General features: G+C 40.0%; 1 protein-coding gene and 1 pseudogene across 6 annotated transcripts in view; one reads left to right on the top strand and one right to left on the bottom strand.

The window, feature by feature from the left end:
- FRMD4B (FERM domain containing 4B) overlaps window positions 1-25,149 on the bottom strand; it is a 455,009-nt gene that overhangs the window by 19,306 nt on the left and 410,554 nt on the right. For 4 of the 6 annotated variants that reach the window (XM_053599743.1, XM_053599740.1, XM_053599738.1 and 1 more), the window contains 9 exons: window positions 17,980-18,056; window positions 15,949-16,087; window positions 14,831-14,972; window positions 12,555-12,688; window positions 12,351-12,470; window positions 11,022-11,250; window positions 5,797-5,850; window positions 4,084-4,231; window positions 1,153-1,272 (listed from right to left, as the gene is read on the bottom strand). In XM_053599743.1, the coding sequence (XP_053455718.1) occupies window positions 1,153-1,272; window positions 4,084-4,231; window positions 5,797-5,850; window positions 11,022-11,250; window positions 12,351-12,470; window positions 12,555-12,688; window positions 14,831-14,972; window positions 15,949-16,087; window positions 17,980-18,056 (1,163 nt within the window). The remainder of the gene's footprint in view (window positions 1-1,152; window positions 1,273-4,083; window positions 4,232-5,796; window positions 5,851-11,021; window positions 11,251-12,350; window positions 12,471-12,554; window positions 12,689-14,830; window positions 14,973-15,948; window positions 16,088-17,979; window positions 18,057-25,149) is intronic. The other 2 variants (XM_053599739.1, XM_053599741.1) reach the window with 2 other exon arrangements.
- Window positions 6,052-7,440, top strand: LOC128591945 (serine/threonine-protein kinase Sgk1-like; annotated as a pseudogene).

Genomic DNA, 25,149 nt, shown 5'->3' with positions numbered 1-25,149 from the left:
ACCTGGGCGACAGACTCTGTCAGAAAGAAAAAAAAAAGGCCAAAGAAGGAAGGACCCAGACAGGAACAAAGGACACCATGCTGAGTGACGGAATAGCTCTTGAATTACAATAGCTCTTTGAAGGTTTCCAAAGCTGACCACACAATAGAAATGAGTTGTTCACATAATCCATCAGTTCACATGTAAATTCATTACCACAGTCAAAAGGAGAAAAACAAACATATTCTATCAGTTGTGGGTAGGGAAGATATAAAGGAAGGATGTACAACCTGCATTCAAAGCCTGAAAAAAAAACCCCAACGTGTCTTTGGAAAATCCTCTTCCTACAGGATATTAGGATATGTTAGACTAGAGTGGAGTTCAGAGGTTATCTGTGGTGAGTCACGGGACTACCATTTCTCAGCTGTATGAGCTTAACGAGATATTGAACCTCTCTGAATCTCACTTCTTCCTTTGTAAAAGGAGGACAGAAACAATATCTAATATCCACCTCACAACAGGCTCATTGTGAGGCCTAAATAATATAGTCCATATAAAACATTTAGCACAACACTGAGCAAACACTTCAAAATGTTGCTAGTAGCTTTATGCTACCATTGAATAATGAATGGTAATATGTGGTTGGGGAAACTGAGGTACTAATGGTCATTTGTATCCCTGAAGAAATCAAGTACATTTTCTATGCCAACATATTTTGAAACTTTTATTTAGCAGAAAATGCAGAACCATAAAACAAGGTCCTGTTGCAGAAAGTTAATTGAAATGATCTTTTTTTTTTTTTTTGAGACAGAGTCTCACTCCGCTCCCCAGGTTAGGGTGCCTTGGTGTCACAGCTCACAGCAACCTCAAACTCCTGGGCTCAAGTAATCCTCCTGCTTCAGCCTTCCAGCTAGCTGGGATGACAGGCTCCTGCCACCACATCCAGTAGTTTTTTTCTATTTTTAGTAGAAATAGGGTCTCGGTCTTGCACAGGCTGGTGTCAAATTCCTGAGCTCAAGCAGTGCACGCACCTCAACCTCCAAGTGTGCTAGGATTACACGTGAGCCACTGCACCTGGCCGCTTCTACTGATTTACAAAACACAACAAAGCAAGACAAAAATCTTAAAATAAATATCAACAGAGCCAAAGCCACGGGAAGGAAGCTCTCTTACTCCAAGTGGCTGCTGCTGTAGGCGTTTCGGGTAAGGACTGGGGTGGTGGGCATGCTCCGTCCTCCCTGAGGCCGCCGCTCCAGAGTTTTGTAAGGGCTGCTGTGTGTTGACAGCATTTCTCTGTGATGATACAAAGAAGAATTCAGGAAATGATGAGTTTCCCAACATCTCTGGCAAACTTGTCATAAGCTGATAGGAAACTCACTGGAAGTGGGAAGAAAAGGAGTACAGGGAGAAAGATGGGAAGGGTATCTTTGCGGTTTAATGTCCTGGTACATCCAGATAAGTTTTAGGGGAAGCACATGTGGCCTGACTTTCTTCTGAGTCAGAAACATCAAGGAAACAAAGAACATAAAAGAATAGGCTTCTTAGAAAGAGGACACTTCTCACTCAACCTACTGCTGCATGAAAAAAAAATGCACTGAATGCAGCAGACTGAACACAGGTGAGCTGAGGGCACCAAGCCCCTTTTCTGTAAACGGTCTAACAGTAAATATTTTTGGTGTACAGACCAGATGGTCTGGGCAGTGACTATTCAGTTCAGCCCTTGAAGTGAAAAAGCAGCCATGGATAACATATGAGTGAATAAGCATGGCTGAACTCTAATAAAACTCGACTTCTGGACGCTGAAATTAAAATTTCACATGTCATAAATTATTATTCCTTTTTTCTCTTAACCCCTAAATATTTAAAAATATAAAAACCACTCTTGGCTCACAAGTCGTAGAAAGACAGGTGGCAGGATGGATTTGGCCCACAGGCTATTGTTTATTGGCCTCTGGACGAGGGAGCAACATCCTTAAGTCACTTTGTCCACTTCTCAGCAGAAGGAGAACACAATTGGAGGTTAATTTTTTTTTTTCAGTTTCTGGCCAGGGCTGAGTTTAACCCACCACCTCCAGCATATGGGGCCAGCGCCCTACTCCTTTGAGCCACAGGCGCTGCCCCAGTTAATTTTTTTTTAATTAAAAATAATCTTGGCCACGTGCAGTGGCTCATGCCTGTAATCCTAGCAGTAGTGCCTATAGCCTGAGACAGAAGGATCGCTTGAGCCCAGGAGTTTGATGTGCAGTGAGCTATGATGATGTTACTGCATATCAGCCTGGGGGACAGAGCAAGATCCTATCTAAAAAAAAAAAAAAATAATAATAATCTTGATTAAATTTTTACCGATGAGAGCCAGTTAAGTTCCATACAGAAAACTTGAAAAATATAGACAATATAAAAAAATACAGATAAAAATAAAAATGTAGATGTCCATGATCTGGTATCTCACAATATAGCCAGTCTGTTTTCACATATTTTTTCCTGAGCATGTACACTTGCAAGTATACAAGGGCTATCTAGAAAGTATTCAGCCATATAATATGAAAATAGTATTAATTATGGCTGGACACTTTCCAGACAGCCCTGGTTAGTATATACTTTTTAACAATAAAAAATGAGATCTTACATTCTCTCTCTCTTTTTTTAATGAGACAAGAGTCTCATTCTGTTGTCCCACCTAAAGTGCCATGTTGTTATGATAGCACACTGCAACCTCCAACTGGTCTCAAGAAGTCCTCCTGCCTCAGCCTTCCAATTAGCTGGGACTATATGCCACTGCCACCATGCCCAGCTAGTCTTTTCTATTTTTAGTATAGATGGGGTCTCACTCTTGCTCAGGTTGGTCATGAACTTCTGACCTCAAGCCTCTGCCTCCCAGAGTGCTAGGATTATAGGTAAGAGCCATTGTGCCTGGTCTGGTCTGTTATCTTTCTGAAACCTGGTCTCATTCCCTTGATAAAATTTACCTGAGACACTGAGAAAAAAAAAAAATGGATTATCTATTTTACAGACTATAAAAGCTTTTTTTTATTTTGAGACAGAGTCTCAAGCTGTCGCCCTGGGTAGTGTCCTGGTGTCATAGCTCCCAGCAACCTCCAACTCTTGGGCTCAAGCAGTTTTCTTGCCTCAGTTTTTCTATTTTTAGTAGAGATGGGGTCTCGCTCTTGCTGAGGCTGGTCTTGAACTTATGAGCTCAAGCAATCCACCAGCCTCAGCCTCCCAGAGTGCTAGGATTATAGGTGTGAGCCACTGAACAGATTATAAAAGTTTAAGTCCCATGTCTATTTATAGGATTACAAGTTAGTCCTGTCACCTTGGTTTGGCAAGGTGGTATTTATTGAGTCTCCTTGGACCATGACTATGAAACTAAACTTTAGACACTATACCAAATCCAGATGATAATTAACATAACTGTAACTTAATATAAAACAAATAGACTTTATTTTTTTAAATATATATTACATTTTTATTATTTATTTAATTTATTATTATTATTTTTTTAGAGACAAAGTCTGACTTTGTTGCCTTCGGTAGAGTGGCGTGGCGTCACAGCTCACCGCAACCTCCAACTCGTAGGCTTAGGTGATTCTCTTGCTTCAGTCTCTGAGTAGCTGGGACTACAGGCACCCGCCATAATGCCTGGCTATTTTTTGTTGCAGTGTGGCCACGACCAGGTTTGAACCTGCCACCCTTGGTATATGGGGCCGGTGCCCTATTCACTGGCCACAGGCACTGGCCCTCAAATAGACTTTAAAGTCCAGGAAACAGCCAAAGGTGTTTTAAAAGACCTCTTTGTTTTTTAGAGATGCCGTCTCACTCTTGCTCAGACTGGTCTTGAACTCCTGAGCTCAAATAATCCTTTTGCCTCGGCCTCCTAGAGTGCTGGGATTACAGGTGTGAGCCATCATGCCTGGCTTAAAAGACCTATTAAAAACACTTATTTGCTGTGGACAACAAGTATTTGGGTTACTTGCCATGCCTCAGTTTTACAAGATAACACCTCCCCAAAGGATAAATAAGAACATGCAAAAATTAATCAATCATTTTAAAAGAAAGATTTCCTAGCTTTGAGGCATTACTCTGGCTAATAATATGACCTCTTACCTGGACTTCCTCGTATCCATAAACTGTTCATTGACGGACGACTTCCTGAAATGGATTCTCTCGATCCCTAGAGACTTGGGGGGAAGAATTCTTGGAGAATGAGGCGCTGAGCTTGATCGCTGTCCAGTAAGAGTGAAGGTATCATTGGCTATAATAAGTAAATGAACAAATGGAAAAACAAATAGGTAAATAAATAAAAACCTTGCTAACAACTCAAAAAAGAAATTGGAAGATCTAGTGTACAAAAATGTTTTTCCCAAGATGATGTTTTTAGAAGTACACACCTTTTAAAGAAGTTAGTATTTGTATTTTATACACCAAACAAATTACTGAACATTCTTCTCGGGGCCTGAACCCATTTTTGATAATTCAATAGGTGCTACTCTGATCAAGTAAATCATTTAAGTAGAATGGATGATACCACAGCTTTTAAAAAGCTGTATTAAGGGTATTAAGGAAAAAGTCCAAGGACAAGAGAAAGTCGGCCTGGATCATTTTTGTTCATCCTTTCTTTTAAAGTTCTTAGATCTCTTTGGCCAAAGGTTCATCCTATCTCTGAAAGTGAAGAAACTGATTTATTGTTGTGTCATTATAGACATACTATGTTTCCCACTGAGATCTGCATTTTCAAAAAGTAATGGCAAGCGTGACCAAACCTGAGCTCAAAGGAAGAATTCTGAAATGGTAGAATTTCATGCACCATAAAACTTGGGGAAGATAAAGCAGTGGGGGGTTGACTTCCTGGAATTCTTGAAGTCATACCACATAACATCCAACTCATCTGATTAAGTAAGAGGGATTACAAGGACATACTCTATCCCTTGATATGAAACTTATTCCATCATGACACATATTGAACTGGTACAGGACATTACACTAGATACAGCCTCCCTCCATAAAATGAAAAAGATGACACGTAACCCAAGTCCTAAAATGTGTCTTTATTCCTAAGTAAAATAAAAAAAACTGTCATTTATCCAGAACATAGTGATAATCAAAGTGTACAGTATAATTTATCCTGCTTTTGATATTAAACTCTAGATAAATAAAATGTCACTGTTGGGAAAAGCTTGGTGACGGCCTCTATTATTTATATAATTATTCATGAGTCTGTAATTACTTAAAAATAGAAAGTTAAAAAAATTAGAAAGCCTTAAAAATCCTTACTAAGGGACTTATTTACTCATGTTAGGATGTTCTGATTCCCTGAAGTCATATGAGTTGTATAGTTCTGTTTTGAAGGCTGAAATTAACCTGAGTAGATGTTAATCATATACCTCTTTCCCCAACCATTTTACATAAGTATAACTTACTTTATTCTGCTTATCCCAAAAGAAAAACAAGTATGCTTTATTTAACTAATTAAATCAATGATTATTTCAGAATATCTAATTTTTTTTTTGGAGACAGTGTCTTTATTTATTACTTTATTTATTACTCTTGGTAGAGTGCTGTGGCATCACAGCTCACAGCAACCTCCAACTCTTGGGCTTAAGTGATTCTCTTGCCTCAGCCTCCCAAGTAGCTCGGACTATAGGTGCCCGCCATAATGCCCGGCTGTTTTTTGTTGCAGTTGTTGTTGTTTTAGCTGGTGTGGGCCGGGTTCGAACCCACCATCCTCCGTGTATGTGGCTGGTGCTGTAACCACTGTGCTACAGGTGCCGAGCCCAGAATATCTAATATTTTTAAACCAGAAAAGGAAGAGCCACTTACGATCATCATAGGTGGTGTCAGACATAGAGCTACTCTCCGATGGGATTATGTCTTCTGTGGATAAAAATAGCTGCCTTTAGTATAATTGTGCATTTTTACAATTAGATTGAGTTTAAAGAAGCAATTTTCAATAGATTGCACTTATTTTCATTTAGATAATAAATTAGTTACATTTAGATAAATGTAACTAATTACACGGCAGAAGAAGTGTTCTATGTAGTCAAAGTTTTACAGAAGAAAGCAATCCTGAAAAAGAAGGAGAAACCTATTATGTCAGAGTGCAATGTTTTTTTGAAGAATGTGAAACACCCTTTCTTGGTGGGCCTTCACTTCTTTTTCCAGACTGCAGACAAATTGTACTTTGTCCTAGACTACAGTAATGATGGAGAGTTGTTCTACCATCTCCAGAGGGAGCGCTGCTTCGTGGAACCACGGGCTCGTTTCTATGCTGCTGAAATAGCCAGTGCCTTGGGTTACCTGCACTCTCTGAACATCGTCTATAGAGACTTAAAACCTGAGAATATTCTGCTAGACTCCCAGGGACACATTGTCTTTACTGACTTTGGACTGTGCAAGGAAAACATTGAGCACCATGGCACGACGTCTACCTTCTGTGGTGTCTGAGTGTCTGGCACCTGAGGTGCTCCAGCCTTATGACCGGACCGTGGACTGGTGGTGCCTGGGGGCCGTCTTGTATGAGATGCTATATGGCCTGCCTCCTTTTTATAGCCAAAACACAGCTGAAATGTACGACAACATTCTGAACAAGCCCCTCCAGTTGAAATCAAATATCACAAATTCTGCAAGGTACCTCCTGAAAGGCCTGCTGCAGAAGGACAGGACAAAGCGGCTTGGTGCCAAAGATGATTTTATGGAGATTAAAAGTCATGTCTTCTTCTCCCTAATTAACTGGGATGATCTCATTAATAAGATTACTCCTCCTTTTAACTCAAATGTGAATGGACCCAGCGATCTGCGGCACTTTGATCCTGAGTTTACTGAAGAGCTGGTCCCCAACTCCATCGGCAGGTCCCCTGGCAGCATCCTCATCACAGCCAGCGTCAAGGAAGCTGCGAAAGCTTTCCTAGGCTTCTCCTACGCACCTCCCATGGACTCCTTCCTCTGAACAATCTTGGGGTTGCTTTTGAAGGATTTTGTGTGCTTTAAATGTTTTAGTTAGCCTTTTGGTGGAGCTGCCGGCTCACAGGACATCTTTAAAAGAGAATTTGCACATCTCTGGAAGCTTAGCAATCTTGCACACTGTTTGCTGGAAGCTTTTGGAAGAGCATATCTTCAGTGAGCTCATGACATTTTCATTTTTATTCTTACTTCCAACGTGGTGCTATCTCTGAAATGAGCATTAGAGTGCCACCTTAGATGCAGGAGTCTTGTCAGAAGGAAGGCAGTGTTCTAAGAAGGTTCTCCTGCAGGTTTATCTAGGCTGTGATAATGAATATTATGAAATGTGCCTTTTCTAAAGAGATCGTGTTAGCTCCAAAGCTTTTCCTATTGCACAGTGTTTCAGTTCTTTACTTTTTCCTTGTGGACTTACTCTGTGAACAGTGGAATGAGTGTGGTATGCTTGATCACAGATGATGGATTTTGTTATAAGCGTCAATGTGACACTTACAGGACACTACAACGTGGGACGTTGTTTGTTTCTTCCATATTTGGAAGATAAATTTATGTGTAGACTGTTGTTTTTTTTTTTTGGTAAGATACAGTTAAAACTAAAATTTATTGAAATGGTCTTGCAATGACTTGTATTCAGATGCTTAAAGAAAGCATTGCTGCTATAAATATTTCTATTTTTAGAAAGGGTTTTTATGGACCAATGCCCCAGTTGTCAGAGCCATTGGTGTTTTCATTGTTTAAAAATGTCACCTGTAAAATGGGCATCATTTATGTTTTTTTTTTGCATTCCTGATCATTGTATGTATTGTATAAAGAAAATCTGTACAATTGGGTTATAACACTAGTATATTTAAACTTATAGGCTTATTTGTAATGTAAAACACCATTTTAATGTACTGTAATTAGCATAGTTATAATATGTACAATCCTTCTCCCACCACACAACTTTTTTTGTGTGTGATAAACCAATTTTGGTTTGCAATAAAATCTTCAAAAATATTAAAAAAAAAGAATAACTATGAGATGACTCCTTTACCACTGAATATCAAAACATCTCACTCTTATGTATTTTACCAATATTACATGGGATTGTTTCTTAAAACGGAATAGACTTCCAGGGAGTTCTCGTTTTAAGCTAGTTTTCAATGTTTCCTCAATGCTGGAAGAAAACTTGAACTTATACATTGAGTGCTTATAACCAACAAACTGAAAAGAAAACTCATGCCGTTCTTATTATAATGCTGAATGTTATGTAAATACATGTGAACCTCATCTGAGAATCTATTGTTAGTACAACTAAATTTTTTGACCTGTCCCTGAAGAAAAGGGCCCCCCCTTTTTTTTTGAGACAGAGTCTCACTATGTCACCCTAGGTAGAGTGCTGTGGCATCACAGCTCACAGCAACCTCAAACTCTTGGGTTCAAGTGATTCTCTTGCTTCAGCCTCCCAAGTAGCTGGACTACAGGTGCCTGCCACAACGCCGGCTATTTTTATTTATTTTATTTTTATTTTTATTAAACTATAGCTGTGTACATTAGTATGATCGTGGGGCACCATACACTTGGTTCATAGATCGTTTAACGCCGGCTATTTTTAGAGGCAAGGTCTTGCTCTTGCTCAGGCTGGTCTCGAACCTGTAAGCTTAGGCAATCCACCCACCTGGGCCTCCCAGAATGCTAGGATTACAGGCATGAGCCACCACACCGGCAAAGGGTCTTTTCTTAACAGAGCCTAGACACGCTGTGATATTTCAGATTTTCAATCAGGGTTTCTCAATAGTGACATGCACTCATATCACATTTTAGATTGGAGGACAATCCTTTGTTCTGGGGGGTGTTCTGTGCATTAGAGGATTTCCAAACCCAGCCACTGGATGTCAGCAGCACTCCTACCCTCAGTTTTGACAGCCAAAAAAAAAAAAACGTCTTCAGACATTGCCAAAGGCTTTTCAGGGAGGCAAGACTGCCCCTAGTTGAGAACAACTGAAGTAGACAGACTTAGGTTTAAATCTTGTTTTTGCCATTTTTCTGTGTGAGACATAGGGCAAACTACTCAATCCCTTTTAGAAAGAACATTTGGTTCAACTCTGAAAGGGGGATAATAAGAGTACCCGTGGCATAGTCCTGAGGCGAGGCCTTAGAATAATGGCTACAAAGCCTTTAACCTAGCTCCCAGCACAGGACATGCTCAGTAAATGCTAGCTATACTTAGTGCTTCTGTTATCTCTGCACGGCATTCTGGTTGGAAACGACCATACGGCTCTGAGTATCGCTGGTGCCCATCAACTGTCAAATGATGGATTCAATATAAAGAAACACCTCAAATATGCTGACCTGCTTTGGCAAATCATTCCATACTTAGTGTTGAAGTGTTCTGGCACAAGGTTCTAGGCAAATACAACACCCCAAAGTAAGCTTCAAAGCCACTATGAAGAGAATCTCTCCATCCAACCTCAAGTGTTAATCTCTATCAGAGTCAAGCGGAATATCTCTTAATTAGACACATAGTGAAGCTTGACGGCAAGGTGCCAGTATACTCAGCTGTCAGACACACTTTAAAAAATCTATCCAATGTATGCTCAACCACTGGCACCATCTGCTGCCCACATGTCAGTTACTGTAAAGGAGAACGTTTGAATTTCACACAGTTTGGGGATGAATGGGCCATAACAAATGGCCATGAAGTTAAGTACAAAGCTAATCACCTATCTCTGTAGGTCCACAATGTAACTATTGCCAAGGCCATCTGAATTGTGCATTCAGAGTCAAAGCCGCACTACATTCTTCAGCTGAATTAACTAACACTTGTGTTGATGTCTGTTTATCCACTTTCCAAAAGCCCTATCTCTGCTTTATAAATCATGTGCCCTACACCCAAATATATTCTAAACCTAGTTACCATACCGTGTATTTCATCAAATCTAAGATGTATAATTATTTCATGGATCAGTAAAAAAGAAAAATATTGCCAATTATGATTCTAACACACCATCTAGCATAAAGAACTATCCTGATTTCACAGATGCTAAAATATGAAGAAAAAAATGTCTTGAAATCAAAGAAATACAATCCCATCTCAATCAATTATCAAGGCTGAAAACTGCTAATAAACAGGTAAGGCCATGCTGGGTGCAGTGTAATCCCTTGGGAGGCCAAGGTGGATTGCCTGAGCTCATGGGTTCGAGACCAGCCTGAGCCAAGAGTGAGACCTCGTCTCTAAAAATAGCCGGGCATTATGGGGGGCACCTGTAGTCCCAGCTACCCGAGGCTGAGGCAAGAGAATTGCTTAAGCCCAGGAGTTTGAGGTTGCTGTGAGCTGTGACCTGGTGGCACACTACCAAGAGTGACAAAGTGAGACTCTGTCTCAAAAAAAAAAAATCTGTAAGGCCTATTGGATTTGAAAGCTACCTGAGATTTCTTGGTTTTACTTTTTTCTGAATGTGAAAGTCACAGATACATTATGTTGAGAATTTAGAAATTATAGAAGAGTATTAAGATGACAATTACTTGAAATGTAATTAGTAAAATGTATTAGTTTGCATTTTAAAATGTTTCTCAACCAGACTTTGTACTTATTTATACAAAGTTAGGATCACGCTGTGGTTACAATTTCATATCCTGCCTTTCTGTACTTTATGACCCCATCTTTACACAGCCTCCTTAAGTAACAGGAATTGTAAGAGCTCTTCTCCATGTATGTAGGTCCTTAAGTTTCTGACAGACAATGCATGGTTTGCCTCATCAAAAACCTGTCAGAAACTACTGGGTCAGGCCCAGCGCTCTCAAAGTGTTGTCAAAGCATTTCTTATAATGACGTCAGCAGTTAAAGGTGAATGTGTCTTATAATGAACCAATATTGCTTTGAAAGATTTTTCATTCTGAATATGAAAACAAGTCAGTAAGTATAACATTACAATAGGGAAATGTCTCTGGAATGGACAAAATTGCTCCAAACAATTTTTATCCTGAGCAGCTTTTTTGATCCTATTCTTTCTTCTCTCTCTCATCAAATTAACTGGTTTGGAAATGCTACATACTATGGGACTCAAACCCTCCCACCCCCCAAAAACCAAACCTTACTTATTACCAACCTGGTAAAATGACTGCTGCTTTCTGGCTGGGCTTCTTTCCACATCTAATTCGGTATTCATTTATTGAATTTTCAATCTCCTGAAGCTTTTTCACTGCATCTGTATAATCTTGCTTTCTCTTTTTCTTCACAGTTTTACAAAGGTCTGGCTCATTGGCAAGTTTCTTTGCAGCTTCAACCAGCTTTTGCTGTATTAGAAAATTACTCTCCAGTTCTTGTAAAGCAGGATCCTGCATTTACATGATGATACTATTTTACTTTTATGGACATACTTAATCATTATCATAGGCATTGGATAATAAATTTTTTTGTGCATTCTTGAACCAGATGCTCTTTGAGAATAAAATATTTCCAAGTTTTACTGCAAAGACACCCCCCAATACTTTTCCCTCACCCATCTTAACTTGAACTTCTCATTATTCCAAACCTCTTCCCTTTTCAAGGAAGGGGATGGCCTTTCATTCATTTAGTTGGTGGGTAAAGATTACAGTTTTTAAGAAGTTCTTAACCCAAGACTCACAGATTACAGCATGTTTTATTCATAGGCATAGCTTTAGAGACAGCTAAATTTGCATTTGAATCCTTTTTCTGGAGTTTTTTGGTTACATGACACAGATCAATTTTTTAATGTTTTGGTTTTGTGTTTTTCATTTGTAAAATGGAGATAATACCTGCTTTACATATACGTCTGCTGAAGATTAAATGAGATGATGTACATGCATTGTTTAGCTCAGAGCTGGGTGCACGGAGAACATGTAATAAATAGCAAAGCTTTCCAAAAATATCATTTTACACTTCTACAGGTGGTTACACTTCTATAGGGAACATGGGTATGGTCATATTGGCTAATGACACGCAAATGAAAAAGAATAATCTATACTGGCTAACTATTCTTTTTAACTTGATATAGCTGAATGTTTTGCATGGAATACTCATCGCATTTCTTGAAGGGAAGTTCAGTCATTACAGATGAGGAAACTGAGGCCTGAGAAATGAGACTTTAAGGAGATCGATATATTTGGAAAGGCTATTTAGTTCTAAGTGAAAGAGTCTAATGCTAGAATTCTTCATTCTTATAATACTGGCTCTCTATACTTATAAATATTTAGAGTTCATTTAATGCTGTGATTTGGGAAGTAAGGCAATGAAAAATAACTCAATTTTGATAGGAGTATACATGAAAGAAAAAGTTCAGTTTGGTCTATATTATTCAATGAGTGAGATCAAAACATCTGTCACAAACTCACAAACCAAAGGACAAAATCTACCACACTGGACAGATAGTTTCTCTTTCCACTGCTAATAGAAAGGCTTGGGGCGGCGCCCGTACCTCTTCACTTGGCAGCAAGTCGTCATCCAACCTGAATGCGGTGCCCACACGTCTTCTGACCTGAGGAGGCTTCTCGCCGATGCTCAGTGGATACTCCTTTGGCATTTTGCCCGTGAGCTCCTGTAAAGCAGGACAGATTCCAGAGTAGATAACTGACTTGTTAAACGCAGTGAGCCCCTCCCACCCCCCCAAAGCAGAACTCACAGCCTCCCGCAAACAGATCTTCTTAAGCTCCTCGACTTTTTTCAGGAGTTTTTCTTGCAACAGTTTTTCCTTCTTTTTTAGTTCAAGGATTTTCTCCCTCTTTTGCTCCTCACTAACTTCGGAGTCTTGAGAACCTGGGGGTGTGGGAGAATGGCAGGAAAGGTTGACACAAGGCTTGTTTCCTTCCTTTCTAAAGGACAAAGGACTTTTAAACCAAAGTTGCTATGAAACGTTAGCTTATTTCTTTTCTCCTTGTTTCTAAACATAATAAAAGGAAACTGAAGAACTCTATCTCATGCTTTTGGGCATCAAATAGAGCCTGGTAATAAAATGTGCCTTTTGCATTTTGGCTCCTCATCTTGAGGGTAATGATAAAATACTTAATGTTCCAGACACACCCAAGGAAAATTTCATTTTGCAATCATGTTCATATAGCATTTTATATTACATGCAGAATTAGATAATTGTCTGTATCAAACTGCAAATATTGGGAGAAGCTGATAGAATTTATGGGAGGAAATGTCCTTTTAACACCTAGTACCACCAAGTACTTACTATTTTCGCATCTAGTGTTACTGACAAAATGTATTTGTAATTTAACTTTCTTTATACTCTTTCTGAAATTGTTTCTCAACTGTTACATATGTAGGTTTTGGCATATTTATTCATTCCCAAAGTAATGTGTTAAAAGATGCATTTAAAAGTGATTTATGGGTCTGGGTGAGCATTTTATGAGGAGGACCCCCCGGGCAATTGAAGCAGCTTTAAAAATATACTACTGGCGGCGGTGCCTGTGGCTCAGTGAGTAGGGAGCTGGCCCCATATGCCAAGGGTGGCGGGTTCAAACCTGACCCCGGCGAACTGCAACAACAACAACGACAAAAAATAGCTAGGTGTTGTGGTGGGCGCCTGTAGTCCCAGCTACTTGGGAGGCTGAGGCAAGAGAATCGCCTAAGTCTAAGAGTTGGAGGTTGCTGTGAGCTATGATGCCACAGCACTCTATTGAGGGCCATAAAGAAAGACTCTGTCTCTACAAAAACAAAACAAAACAAAACAAAAATACACTACTGGAACCCGATCAAACTAAAAAGCTTCTGCATAGCCAAGAACACAGTAAGTAAAGCAAGCAAACAGCCCTCAGAATGGGAGAAGATATTTGCAGGTTATGTCTCTGACAAAGGTTTAATAACCAGAATCCACAGAGAACTCAAACGTATAAGCAAGAAAAGAACAAGTGATCCCATCGCAGGCTGGGCAAGGGACTTGAAGAGAAACTTCTCTGAAGAAGACAGGCGCACGGCCTACAGACATATGAAAAAATGCTCATCATCTTTAATCATCAGAGAAATGCAAATCAAAACTACCTTGAGATACCATCTAATTCCAGTAAGATGAGACCATATCACAAAATCCCAAGACCAGAGATGTTGGCATGGATGTGGAGAAAAGGGAACACTTCTACACTGCTGGTGGGAATGCAAATTAATACATTCCTTTTGGAAAAATGTTTGGAGAACACTTAGAGATCTAAAAATAGATCTGCCATTCAATCATATAATTCCTCTACTAGGTATATACCCAGAAGACCAAAAATCACATTATAACAAAGATATTTGTACCAGAATGTTTATTGCAGCCCAATTCACAATTGCTAAGTCATGGAAAAAGCCCAAGTGCCCATCGATCCACGAATGGATTAATAAATTGTGGTATATGTATACCATGGAATATTACGCAGCTTTAAAGAAAGATGGAGACTTTACCTCTTTCATGTTTACATGGATGGAGCTGGAACACATTCTTCTTAGTAAAGTATCTCAAGAATAAAAGAAAAAGTATCCAATGTACTCAGCCCTACTATGAAACTAATTTATGGCTTTCACATGAAAGCTATAACCCAGTTATAACCTAAGAATATGGGGAAGGGGGAGAGGGAGGGGGAGGACGGGCGGAGGGAGGGTGATTGGTGGGATTACACCTGTGGTGCATCTTACAAGGGTACATGTGAAACTTAGTGAATGCGGAATATGATTGTCTTAACACAATAACTAAGAAAATGCCAGGAATGCTATGTTAACCAGTGTGATGAAAATGTGTTGAACTGTTTATAAAACCAGTGTATGGTGCCCCATGATTGCATTAATGTACACAGCTATGATCTAATACTAATAAAAAAAAATAAAAATAAAAGTGATTTATGACACACACAGACAACCCTGCTCAAACAATGAACAAAATAAAGATGGCTTGTATTTTCGCTAATCCCCAGATGTTACCTGAGGAGATTAAACTGCCATTGCTTGCCATGATGAAGTGACTTTTTGCCTCCAGTGTCACCAGTTTGGAGACCCTTGGTGCTCCTGTCTCTGTCAAATCCATTGCAATATCGTCTAAACTCCTGGCTGAAGGGATTTTTGCCTGAGAGGTACACAACATTGAAATAGAAAAGAACTCAATTAAACATACTTCAAGTTAAATAAAACAAGTCACCACACAATAAAAATATCACCACAGAGGATAATTTAGAATTTTCGTATACATTTTTTCTTTATGTTTTGGAATTTTTATATGTTAAAGTGGCACTCTTCAGGGTAATACAAGTCTTAAACTTTATACCTAAGATGTTTCAATAACTATACGTGATTCTCTCTTGCTGCACAGTTTAGTCACTAAGTTTAAAATGTTACAACAATGGGCGGTGCCTGTGGCTCAAAGTGGTAGGGCGCTGGCCCCATATGCCAGAAGTGGCGGGTTCAAACCCAGCCCCAGCCCAAAACTGCAAAAAAAAAAAAGTCACAACACCACCAATGTATACATGGAAGCATGCCAAAAATCGACCAAATCCTGTACATTTTAAATCCGCTTATATATTGCCCATCTTGTTTTTTGGAGACAGAGTCTCACTCTGTTGCCCAAGCTAGATGGCTGCCATGGCCTCATCATAGCTCACAGCAACCTCAAACTCCTGGGTTCAAGAGATCCTTCTGCCTCAGCCTCCCAAGTACCTGGGACTATAGGTGCCCACCAGAAGGCCTGGCTAGTTTTCTACTGTTAGTAGAGAAGGGGGTCTCACTCTTGCTCAGGGTGGTCTAGAACTCCTGAACTCAAGGGATCCTCCCACCTCGGATTCCCAGAGTGCTAGGATTACAGGTGTCAGCCACAGTGCCTCGACACTCATCTTTTAAATGTATAAAAGACTAAAACAGTCAGAAGTTAAAAAAACAACATGCAAACAACAACAACAAAAAACTTAAAGAATAAAAACGCATAAGCTGCATCTTTTCTAGTTTTTTTTTTTTTTCTTGCGTTTTTCTAAAAAAGCTTATCTTCTGAAGAGAAAGCAAAATTTTGAGGACTGGAATTTCTCTCTATAAAAATGCTGCTGGTTACTTACTTTGCTTTGCTTCCGATCCAAGTAAAATTGATGCTGACTAATTGCCATTACCCAGATGGACTTGATGAGAGAAGAGTTTGCATACCATGTTTGTACGAAGAGGCCACTTTGGCCGAAGGTTCTTCTTGACACCGAAATCCTGAAAGATTAAGGAAAGCACTCAAATTATTCACCTCTGGCCAAGCACTATATACAACATGTACCTATGAACAGTGTTGTAACAAAGTACCCTTCTCTTACTTGTCTTTCAGCCTCACAAACTCTTCTTCTAATAGGGGCCATATATTTCTGATATATTCCTTTTACAACAAAACTAATCAAACACAAAACTAATCATACTATTTTGGTATAAGCCAGCATATTTAAATACAGGTAAGCACACTCTCAGAAACTGATAAGGAATCAAATTAGTGGCTGTACAAAAAACCATTCAGTTAGAAACTATTAGCCGGGTGCAATGGCTCACGCCTGTCATGCTGGCTCTCTGGGAGGCTGAGGCAGGTGGATTCCTTGAGCTCACAAGTTCAAGAGCAGCCTGAACAAAAGCAAGACCCCATATCTAATAAAAATGGAAAATCTATCAAAAATAGAAAAACTAGCCAAGCATCATGGTGGGCACTGGTAGTCCCAGCTACTTGGGAAGGTGAGGCAAGAGGATTGCTTCAGCCCAAGAGTTTGAGGTTGCTGTGAGCTATGAAATCATGGCACTCTACTTAGGGGTGACAGAGTGAGACTCTGTCTCAAAAAAAAAAAAAAAAAAGGAAACTATAAGGATATGTGACCATCACAAGTGGTAAAGAATAAATGTCATAATATTCTGGAAACATAGCAACCAAGACCTGTGGGATTAGCGCCTATCTCGAAGTAAAAAGAACATCTCAGATCTAGACAGATTGTGCCAGCTCTGAAGTTATCTGAAGATGCCCACAATAATACTGGCTGAAATAATGTGGGTTCAAACTGGTTCAGAGCGCTGTTTGTGCACAAGAGGCAAAGAGGAAGGGGAGGGGGGCATGGACAGATCTGTGTGTGTGTGCGTGTGCGTGTGTGTGTATGTGAGAGAGAGAGAGACTGATGTTCTTTGTAGGAATCTGGCTTATCACTTAGGGTCATCTTTTTGTCACAGCTGTTTCCTCCCATCCCTCTGGCCTCAAAACATCTATAAACCTTAATCTTGGGACTACAAAGCATTCACTTAGGATGATTAAGAACGATTAAGGAATGATTAAGAATATCTCCTAAAAGCTTAGAGAACCTACATCCTGATTTAAATTCACATTTCACAACTTTTTTTTTTTAAATAACCAGGAACACCACAGTTAAAAAGGAACAAAGGATCTGAACAGATTTTTCTCTAATAAAGATACACAAATGGCCAATAAAACCATGAAAAGATGCTCTGTGTCATTCATCAGGAGGGAAATGTAAATCAAAACCACAAGAAGACACCACTTGCACCCACTGAGATAGCTGTTAACACACACAAAAAAAACTAAAAATAACAAGTGCTAGTAAGAATGTGGAGAAATTAGAACCACACATTGCTGTAGTGGGATGTAAAATGGTGCAGCACTTTGTTTTTTTTGTAGAGACAGAGTCTCACTGTACCGCCCTCGGGTAGAGTGCCGTGGAGTCACACGGCTCACAGCAACCTCTAACTCTTGGGCTTACGCGATTCTCTTGCCTCAGCCTCCCGAGCAGCTGGGACTACAGGCGCCCGCCACAACGCCCGGCTATTTTTCCGTTGCGGTTTGGCCGGGACTGGGTTTGAACCCGCCACCCTTGGCATATGGGGCTGGCGCCCTGCTCACTGAGCCACAGGCGCGGTCCTGGTGCAGCACTTTGGAAAACAGCCTGGCAGTTCCTCAAAGGGTTGATGATAGAGCTACCACGTGACTCAGCCATTCAACTCCTAGGTATACCCACAAGAAATGAGAACACATATTCACACAGAAATTTGCATAGAAATGTTTGTAGCGGCATTGTCATACAGGGACCAGGGTCACACAGAAAAAAGCCTGTGGTCCTCACCTTCGTGGGTCATGAACTTCAACGGCAAATTTTTTCTCACGGAAATATAAGTTCTCCAGCTGTTTCCATTGGAATAACTAAAAAATCAAGAAGACAAAAACCCCACACATCTTTAATTATTTTTACTAAGTCTATAAACTAGCTTAATAATCAAACGACTGTAAGTTCCCAAGAAGGTACGCTGATAAAATTAAGCATGAATAGGTAGGTAAGTCAGTTTTTTTACAAATCAGCTACAACCTGAAATCATTTCACTCCTGCTTCTGACAGTAATCTTTACCTATTAAACTTCACCTTATCAATAAATCTTCCTTGAACAATAAAACCCAGCATCTGTGGAGGAACACGTATACCGTTTTTCCTCTGACTCAACTATATAATAAGGAAATCTGCATAGATTCCAGTATGTACAGCCTTTTGCTCAAAGATGTTTTCATAATTAAATGGAAAGATATTCAAAGGAATGTTTCAATAAGACCAGAGAATGAATTTCAGAACAGTGCAAAGTGAAACTAAAATGGAACCCCAGGCAGGGGTGATTCTCAAGATACTAGTTTCCTACTCATGACAGAGTTCCCCTAAATGCCACAAAAAGCCAGCATCAGGACCTGGGGGGCGAAGTGGAGGGTGAAAGGAGACTGCTGGAGCTTCCTCTGGTTTTCTGAACTAGAAAGCTCCATTTTTTGAACATAGATCCTAATCTCTACATGCCCACTGCTGATCCTCCAGCCCTGCATTCGGGGTTACCTGCTAGTTGGTCGAGAGAAATGGACTTTACCAGCAATGTGCATTTCAAAGCCAAATAATTTGATAAAAAGCAGCTCATTCACAGACCTGAATATGCTTTGCTATGTTTTCTGGGCTTTCCCAACCCGGTATAGTAGACCCTGCACTACTAGCCTGAGCCTTAGCTTGGGCTGTCAACTTGGACTTCGTCTTCTAATTCCTCTCCTCTATCCCCCCTCCTTCTCTCCCCCCACCCCGTCTTGATTAGGAAAATAACAGCATAGCAATTTCATCATTATTCGACTTTGGCTGGATATTTTAACTATTTTCAAAGAAATCTTGAGAGTATTTGTAATTGTCTAGAATAATAAGCATGTCTCTGCAATGCACTATCAGCAGAACCATTTCCTGAAATACAGGAGCCAAGCCTTCTCACAAATACGTAAAGAGACAGAATCAGCTGAGGTCCCCAAGCATATGCAGCTGCGGGTCACCTGTGTTCACGCTGGACCCCCAATCCAAAACAGAGTGAAATAAACCAGCACACACTAAGAACGCAGCACACACAGTTGTCTGTAACTATAACACTCACTTAGGTTCAAAGAGGAATTGTTCAAAGTAGAAAGCTACATACCAATTTCTGAAAATGTCCATCAACTTGAGGCTTTCATTTCTTTAAATCCAGAGGTTCCAAAAATGGGACAGAAGTATAAGGGAAAACCTCAGGTTCTTCCTCCCTCCCCTCTCCCAGGCAGCAGCACTGGTGTGTTCTGGTCTGAGTTTCATAAGACACTTAGGTGTAACTCAGTTTCACAAACCGAGCCTCCCACGGCTGACACATTTCTGACATCAGCAACTCCACTGAGCCGCACCTCCCCAATTCCACTCTTTCTTTCTTCCCATTAGGGAGAGGAAGGGCAAAGTTCTCCGTGGCAGATTTTCCCAGAAAAGAGACCTTTCTAAAACGAGGGGTAGTTTGGATTTGGCTGGATACTTTCCCGGGGAATAAGCTGCTTTGAACCTAGGGAAGAATTTCACTGGAGGCTGTTTTAGGAAGACATTTCTACTCAGGTTTACTCACCCTAGACTTGAACAGGTTCTACAAGAAGAGTTACAATGAAGCTCAGCTGTGTTTTCCTTTGTGTCCATTCCCACACACATAAAACCATGGCTGGACTTGAAACATGATCTCTGAAAGCCACCCCTCCCCCTCTTATCACTTACAAATGTGAAACCCTAGCGCTGGACTTTATTCAGCACCTCCTGGCATTGAGAACAAACACGCTCCCTGCAAAGCAAACTCCCCGCCCCCCCCAAAAGGTAAAGGGCTTCAGCTTAGAGAATTTGAATTACATGGTAGCTAGGTTTGCAAAAGAAGTTAAAGGAACGAGACTGGGTTCGTTAAGTCTGAAAAGCAGCACCATTCATTTTCCCACTTGAAATCTTAAATGTTTGTGCTAAATGTGATTTCATATTTGTGCCTGTAATAGTAAATGTCAACGTCACAAACTTAATTCATAACAGTGGTTGCCTCTGGGGTCAGATGTTGTGAGGGGTAAGGGATACCAAAGCTTCCACATCATAGTAATGAGATGAAGTAAATATGGCAAAATGTTAATCCCATTAATTTAAGTAGTTTTGCAAGCACTCTCATGTTCTGTGCTCTCTTCTGTATTTTTCAAAATTAAAATAATAAAAGGTGATATAAAATGAATATAAGTTGGCCTATTTTAAACAATGGTGAGATTTTTGACTTCTAACCAGTTGGGAGATCCCAATTTTAGACCTTTCATATTATTATCATTGTGATTCTTACACAGTTTGACGTTGCTAGGAAAATGCTTCTAATTCGAGTGGTACTTGACCTAACTGGCAGCTGGATATAAGCGAGTTTTTTTTTCAAATTTCTGAAATCGTTCTTCAATTGTGCTTTTTATTTATATGTTTTTGACCTTAGAGGGCCAGAATGAAACTCCAAAAATGGCAGTGGAACGGAGGTGAATTCATTTACTGAAAGATGGCTCTTGTCTTGTGCCTAGGACGACGCCTGGCACACAGCAGGCAGCTCACCGGGATTCATTCTCGTCCCTGTTTCCACTGTTTTTCTTTAAGGATGAATAAGAGGCCCTCTGCTCAAAATCATGCAGAGATTTCGGAAATTGATTAAATAAATATCTACCAGGGCAACCTGATTTGTTGGGGGCTCTACATTAAAGAAACAGCCTGGGGCAGCGCCTGGGGCTCAAAGGAATGGGGCACCTGCCCCATATGCTGGAGGTGGCGGTTCAAACCCAGCCCCACCCAAAAACTGCAAAAAAAAAAAAAAAAAAGAAAGAAAGAAAGAAACAGCCTATGGGCTTTGCTCCTGTAGCACAGTGGTTATGGCCCGAGCCCCATACATCCAGGCAGACAGGTTTGAACCCAGCCTAGGCCAGCTAAACAACAATGACAACAGTAACAGCAGAAAAATAGCCAGGTGCTGTGGTGGGCGCCTGTAGTCCCAGCTACTTGGGAGGCTGAGGGGAGAGAATCTCTTAAGCTCAAGAGTTAGAGGTTGCTGTGAGCTTTGACGCCACAGCACTCTACTGAGGGTGACATAGTGAGACTCTGTCTAAAAAAAAAAAGGAAAGAAAGAGACAGCCTGTGAGCCACAGGATAAGGAATACTCGGAATCACCTGAAAGATGAAGGGAAACAAACAAAACATTCTGCATTTGAGGAAAAGAGATCACAGTTCAAAGGAAGGTAGAAGGAAGCAAGTAGTCTTCACATTTCTACTATTGGGGAATCCCGGTATCCATACAGGATACAACTCCTACAGGAAGCAGTGTCTTGTAAGGGAGAACTATTACATAATACATGTTTGTATGTGTGTACACAAATGCACTTGTAATTTTCATATTGAAACAAAATAACTGAAAAGAATATTTTGCACAAACCAAAATTCTCACTCTTGGAAAAAAGAAGAGCTTTATTTACCGTGTAACATAAGAGTTAAGAATATAGAGGGCAGCACCTGTGGCTCAAAGGAGTAGGGCGCTGGCCACATATGCTGGAGGTGGTGGGTTCAAACCCAGGCAAAAAAAAAAAAAGAATATATATATATATACATATAAATGGAATGTTCTCTAAAGTGATCACTTTACAAGTATAATAATTAATAATTAGTATTTATTATTGTTTATGTGGTGCTTACTAAAAGCTATGAGTTTGAAGTTCTGTTGATTTTAGAGTTCATGCTGCTAGTGATGAAAGGGAAATAGTTTTAAGGCGAAAGTAAAACTATAAATTAGGTCTTCCAGATTTTTTCTATCCTACACTTAATAGGTGATCAGCTGTGCCCTTTGTTATCAGAAGGAGGAAGTAAATAGTGACAGATGAATAATACCTGGGATTACTTTAACACCAAAAAGTTAAACAGATAGATAAAATATAAAAAGATGAGCAACACCGATAATATTAACAAAGAAATAATCAAGAAATTACAATAGAAAGAAAATATATCTTAAGGTCACAAGTAAGCCTGTCTTCAAACAGCAAAGTATCAAAAATTTAAAACTGGTATCAAAAACCACAGGGGAATCAAATCCTAATTTGAAAGTGAACTTACATAAATGATTATAATCTGAAGGAATTCCCTTCACCTTTAGATGTAAAGGAAGTTTTAGAATAAATTGCTACAAATTAGTATACTTTAATGTAATGAATGTGTTAAATATTTAAGCAATTTCTTTGAAATCTATATTTGGTTAGATCTTACACATTTTTATTATAGACTTAGAGAATTAGAAGGGAATCTCATTCCCATCCCATTTTTATAATTGTTCTTAAATACCTGAGGCTATAGTTAAACTCTGGCAAGAAAAGACTATGAGGAAAAGCAGAGGGACTTTTAGAAGACAGGGGACATGTACTTCAGTAGCTCTGGGAGTAAATTATTCATTCCTTTTCTTCTTTTCTTTCTTTTTTTTTGCAGTTTTTGGCCGGGACTGGATTTGAACCAGCCACCTCCGGCATATGGGGCGGATGCCCTACTCCTTTGAGCCATCCTATTCATTCCTTTTCAATCAACAGGTATTTCTTGAGTACCTCCTATGTTCAAGGTCTTGCTTTTGTCAGTCTTAAAATAAGGGATAGGTTGACACGAAACAATTGACGGGGCTGACGTGAAACAATTGAACCAAGTCGGAATGCACTGGCCTATGTTCTGATACTGCCATTTGTACTTGTGTTATAATTGGCAAGTTGCTTAACTTGCCTGAGTCTCAGTTTCTTCATCTATAGAATGGACCCAACGACACTTTCCCCAGAGGGTTGTCAGAAGGGTTCAGGGAGATGATGTTTGTGAAGCACTCTGCTCAGTGCTTGGCTTAGAATAAACATTCAATAAGTGACAAAGCCAGTTGGATTTGCTATGAAGGAATCTCTAAGCCACTTAATAGCAGAAACAGAACTAGAAACAGCTGTCTGTTCCCACATCTGTCTTTTCATGAATGAGGAACAGCCAGGTTATTCTGTTGACTTTGTCTGTGTCACCCAGGCTTCCAATTCTGTGAGTTTCAGGATCTGTAAAAACCATCTGCTACATTTTGTTGTTTTTATCAGGAGTTAGTGATATACCCTCTAGGTAGGAAATCTGTTCACTATTCCTGTGTCAAAGAGGTGTTAGTGAGGGAGGAGGGGCTGGTCACAGGCACACCCCACAAGTAGCACATAGCAGCAAGCTCCCTTCTGCCTGAGGTACCTGGAGAGAAGGAATGTGTCCCAGCCTGTTCAAAAGTGCTGAGGAGTGTGTGTGTGCCTGCCACAGGCTAGGGAAACCTCACTGGGATCATGAAAGACCTCGGGAAAGCCTCACACAGAAAGAATCAAACTTTTTTTTTTTTATCTTGATGAATAGAAAGTTGAAGTGATCTAAAGGTTTAAGACTAGACCAGGATATGACAGACGTCAGCAGAGGCTTCGCTTTTTAACAGCACTCATAGTATAGGTTAATCATTTAACTGCACATTCATCTGGAAATGACTAAATTTGGGATGGTCACAGCTGCAGTGTATGACTGACTATACATCAATGACTCACATAGGGCTATCCCCTGCTACTATCAAAGCAAAACAAAAATAATTGTATTATCAATTTATTCCTTTTTTTCATTTTAAAAGTTTACACAGCATGAATACACTGTTAGTACTTTCTAGAGTGCTACAAAAATAGAATTTTGTAGGATTATGGGCCATTATAAAGAATGACTGATCTACCTTCTCTCTAGCCAGCCATTCTTCTAGTCATCAAATGTTTGTGTGACTAGGACAAAGTCTCTGCTCTTGAGGGGACAGGCTAGTAGAAGTGACAGCCATACAATGAACACGCACAGTTAAAACCAACAGCTGACATACACCAAGTGCCCAGGAGCCAGCTGTGTGCACCACTAAGATGCTACATGCATTCTCTCATGGAGTCTTCTCAATACCAGATGGGGCAGTACTACTTTTAGCCTCATTTTGCAAGAGACAGCTGAGACTCAGAAAGCTTTAAGTAAAATGACCAAGGTCACACAGCTAACCAGGGACAGACATGGGATTCACATACAGGGAACAGCTAGCCAGGTTCCCAGCCCCCTGCATATTACTAAAATACACCATGCTGCCTATCTCACACCACACCAGGCTGCCTATCTAACTCAGGAAGAGTACGATATGGGCATTTACTATGTTTTTAACAAACAAAGAAAAAGTAATTATCAGTTCTATCTCCAATAAAAAAGAAAGGTGCAATTAAAACTGCCACTTGTGGAACAGGACTTTGAGTCCCTCTAATTTTACTTAGATTGGTGATTCTCATTCTACGATGATTTTGCACCACTCCCCACCCCTCCGAATTGCCAACTCCCAGAGTGTTTGGTGATCTCTGGAAACATTTTTGGTTAAGATACTGTGGGGTTGGGGGATGCTACTGGCCTCTAGTGGCGTAGAGGCCACGAATGCTGCTGAACATCCTATAGTGCACAGGACAATGAGAATTATATGGCCCAAAATGTCTCTGGTGCTGAGAATGAGAAATCCTGACTTTGATGATAATATGTGGTAATATACCTAGGCTTTCGTAGGTGAAATATTGTTGATGAAGAAGGTAATTTTTGCTCTAACATTATGAATTTTGGAGTTCCAGTTCTTTCAACTACATAATGCCTTTAGAAACAAACGGTTGTTCACATTGCTTTCTAAATGCAAATGTTACTTACCAGAGGGACTTAACCGCAATTAACCAGATTAGAAGAGGCCTGGCTAACAATGTCAGCTGTGAACTAAAAACCTCCCTAACATATCCAATCGGTACATGACCAGGCAGTAAAAACAAATTGTTTTCTCAAATGTGATCTCAAAACTTTACACACTAAACTATCACACCTGAAATGCAAGAAGCAAGAAATACTATTTTCAGAAAA

This window comes from Nycticebus coucang, chromosome 8 (assembly GCF_027406575.1).
Source record: "Nycticebus coucang isolate mNycCou1 chromosome 8, mNycCou1.pri, whole genome shotgun sequence".
Classification (NCBI taxonomy): Eukaryota; Metazoa; Chordata; class Mammalia; order Primates; family Lorisidae; genus Nycticebus; species Nycticebus coucang.
The sequence above is the reverse complement of the archived record's forward strand: the minus strand, read 5'-3'. Positions and strand labels throughout refer to the sequence as shown.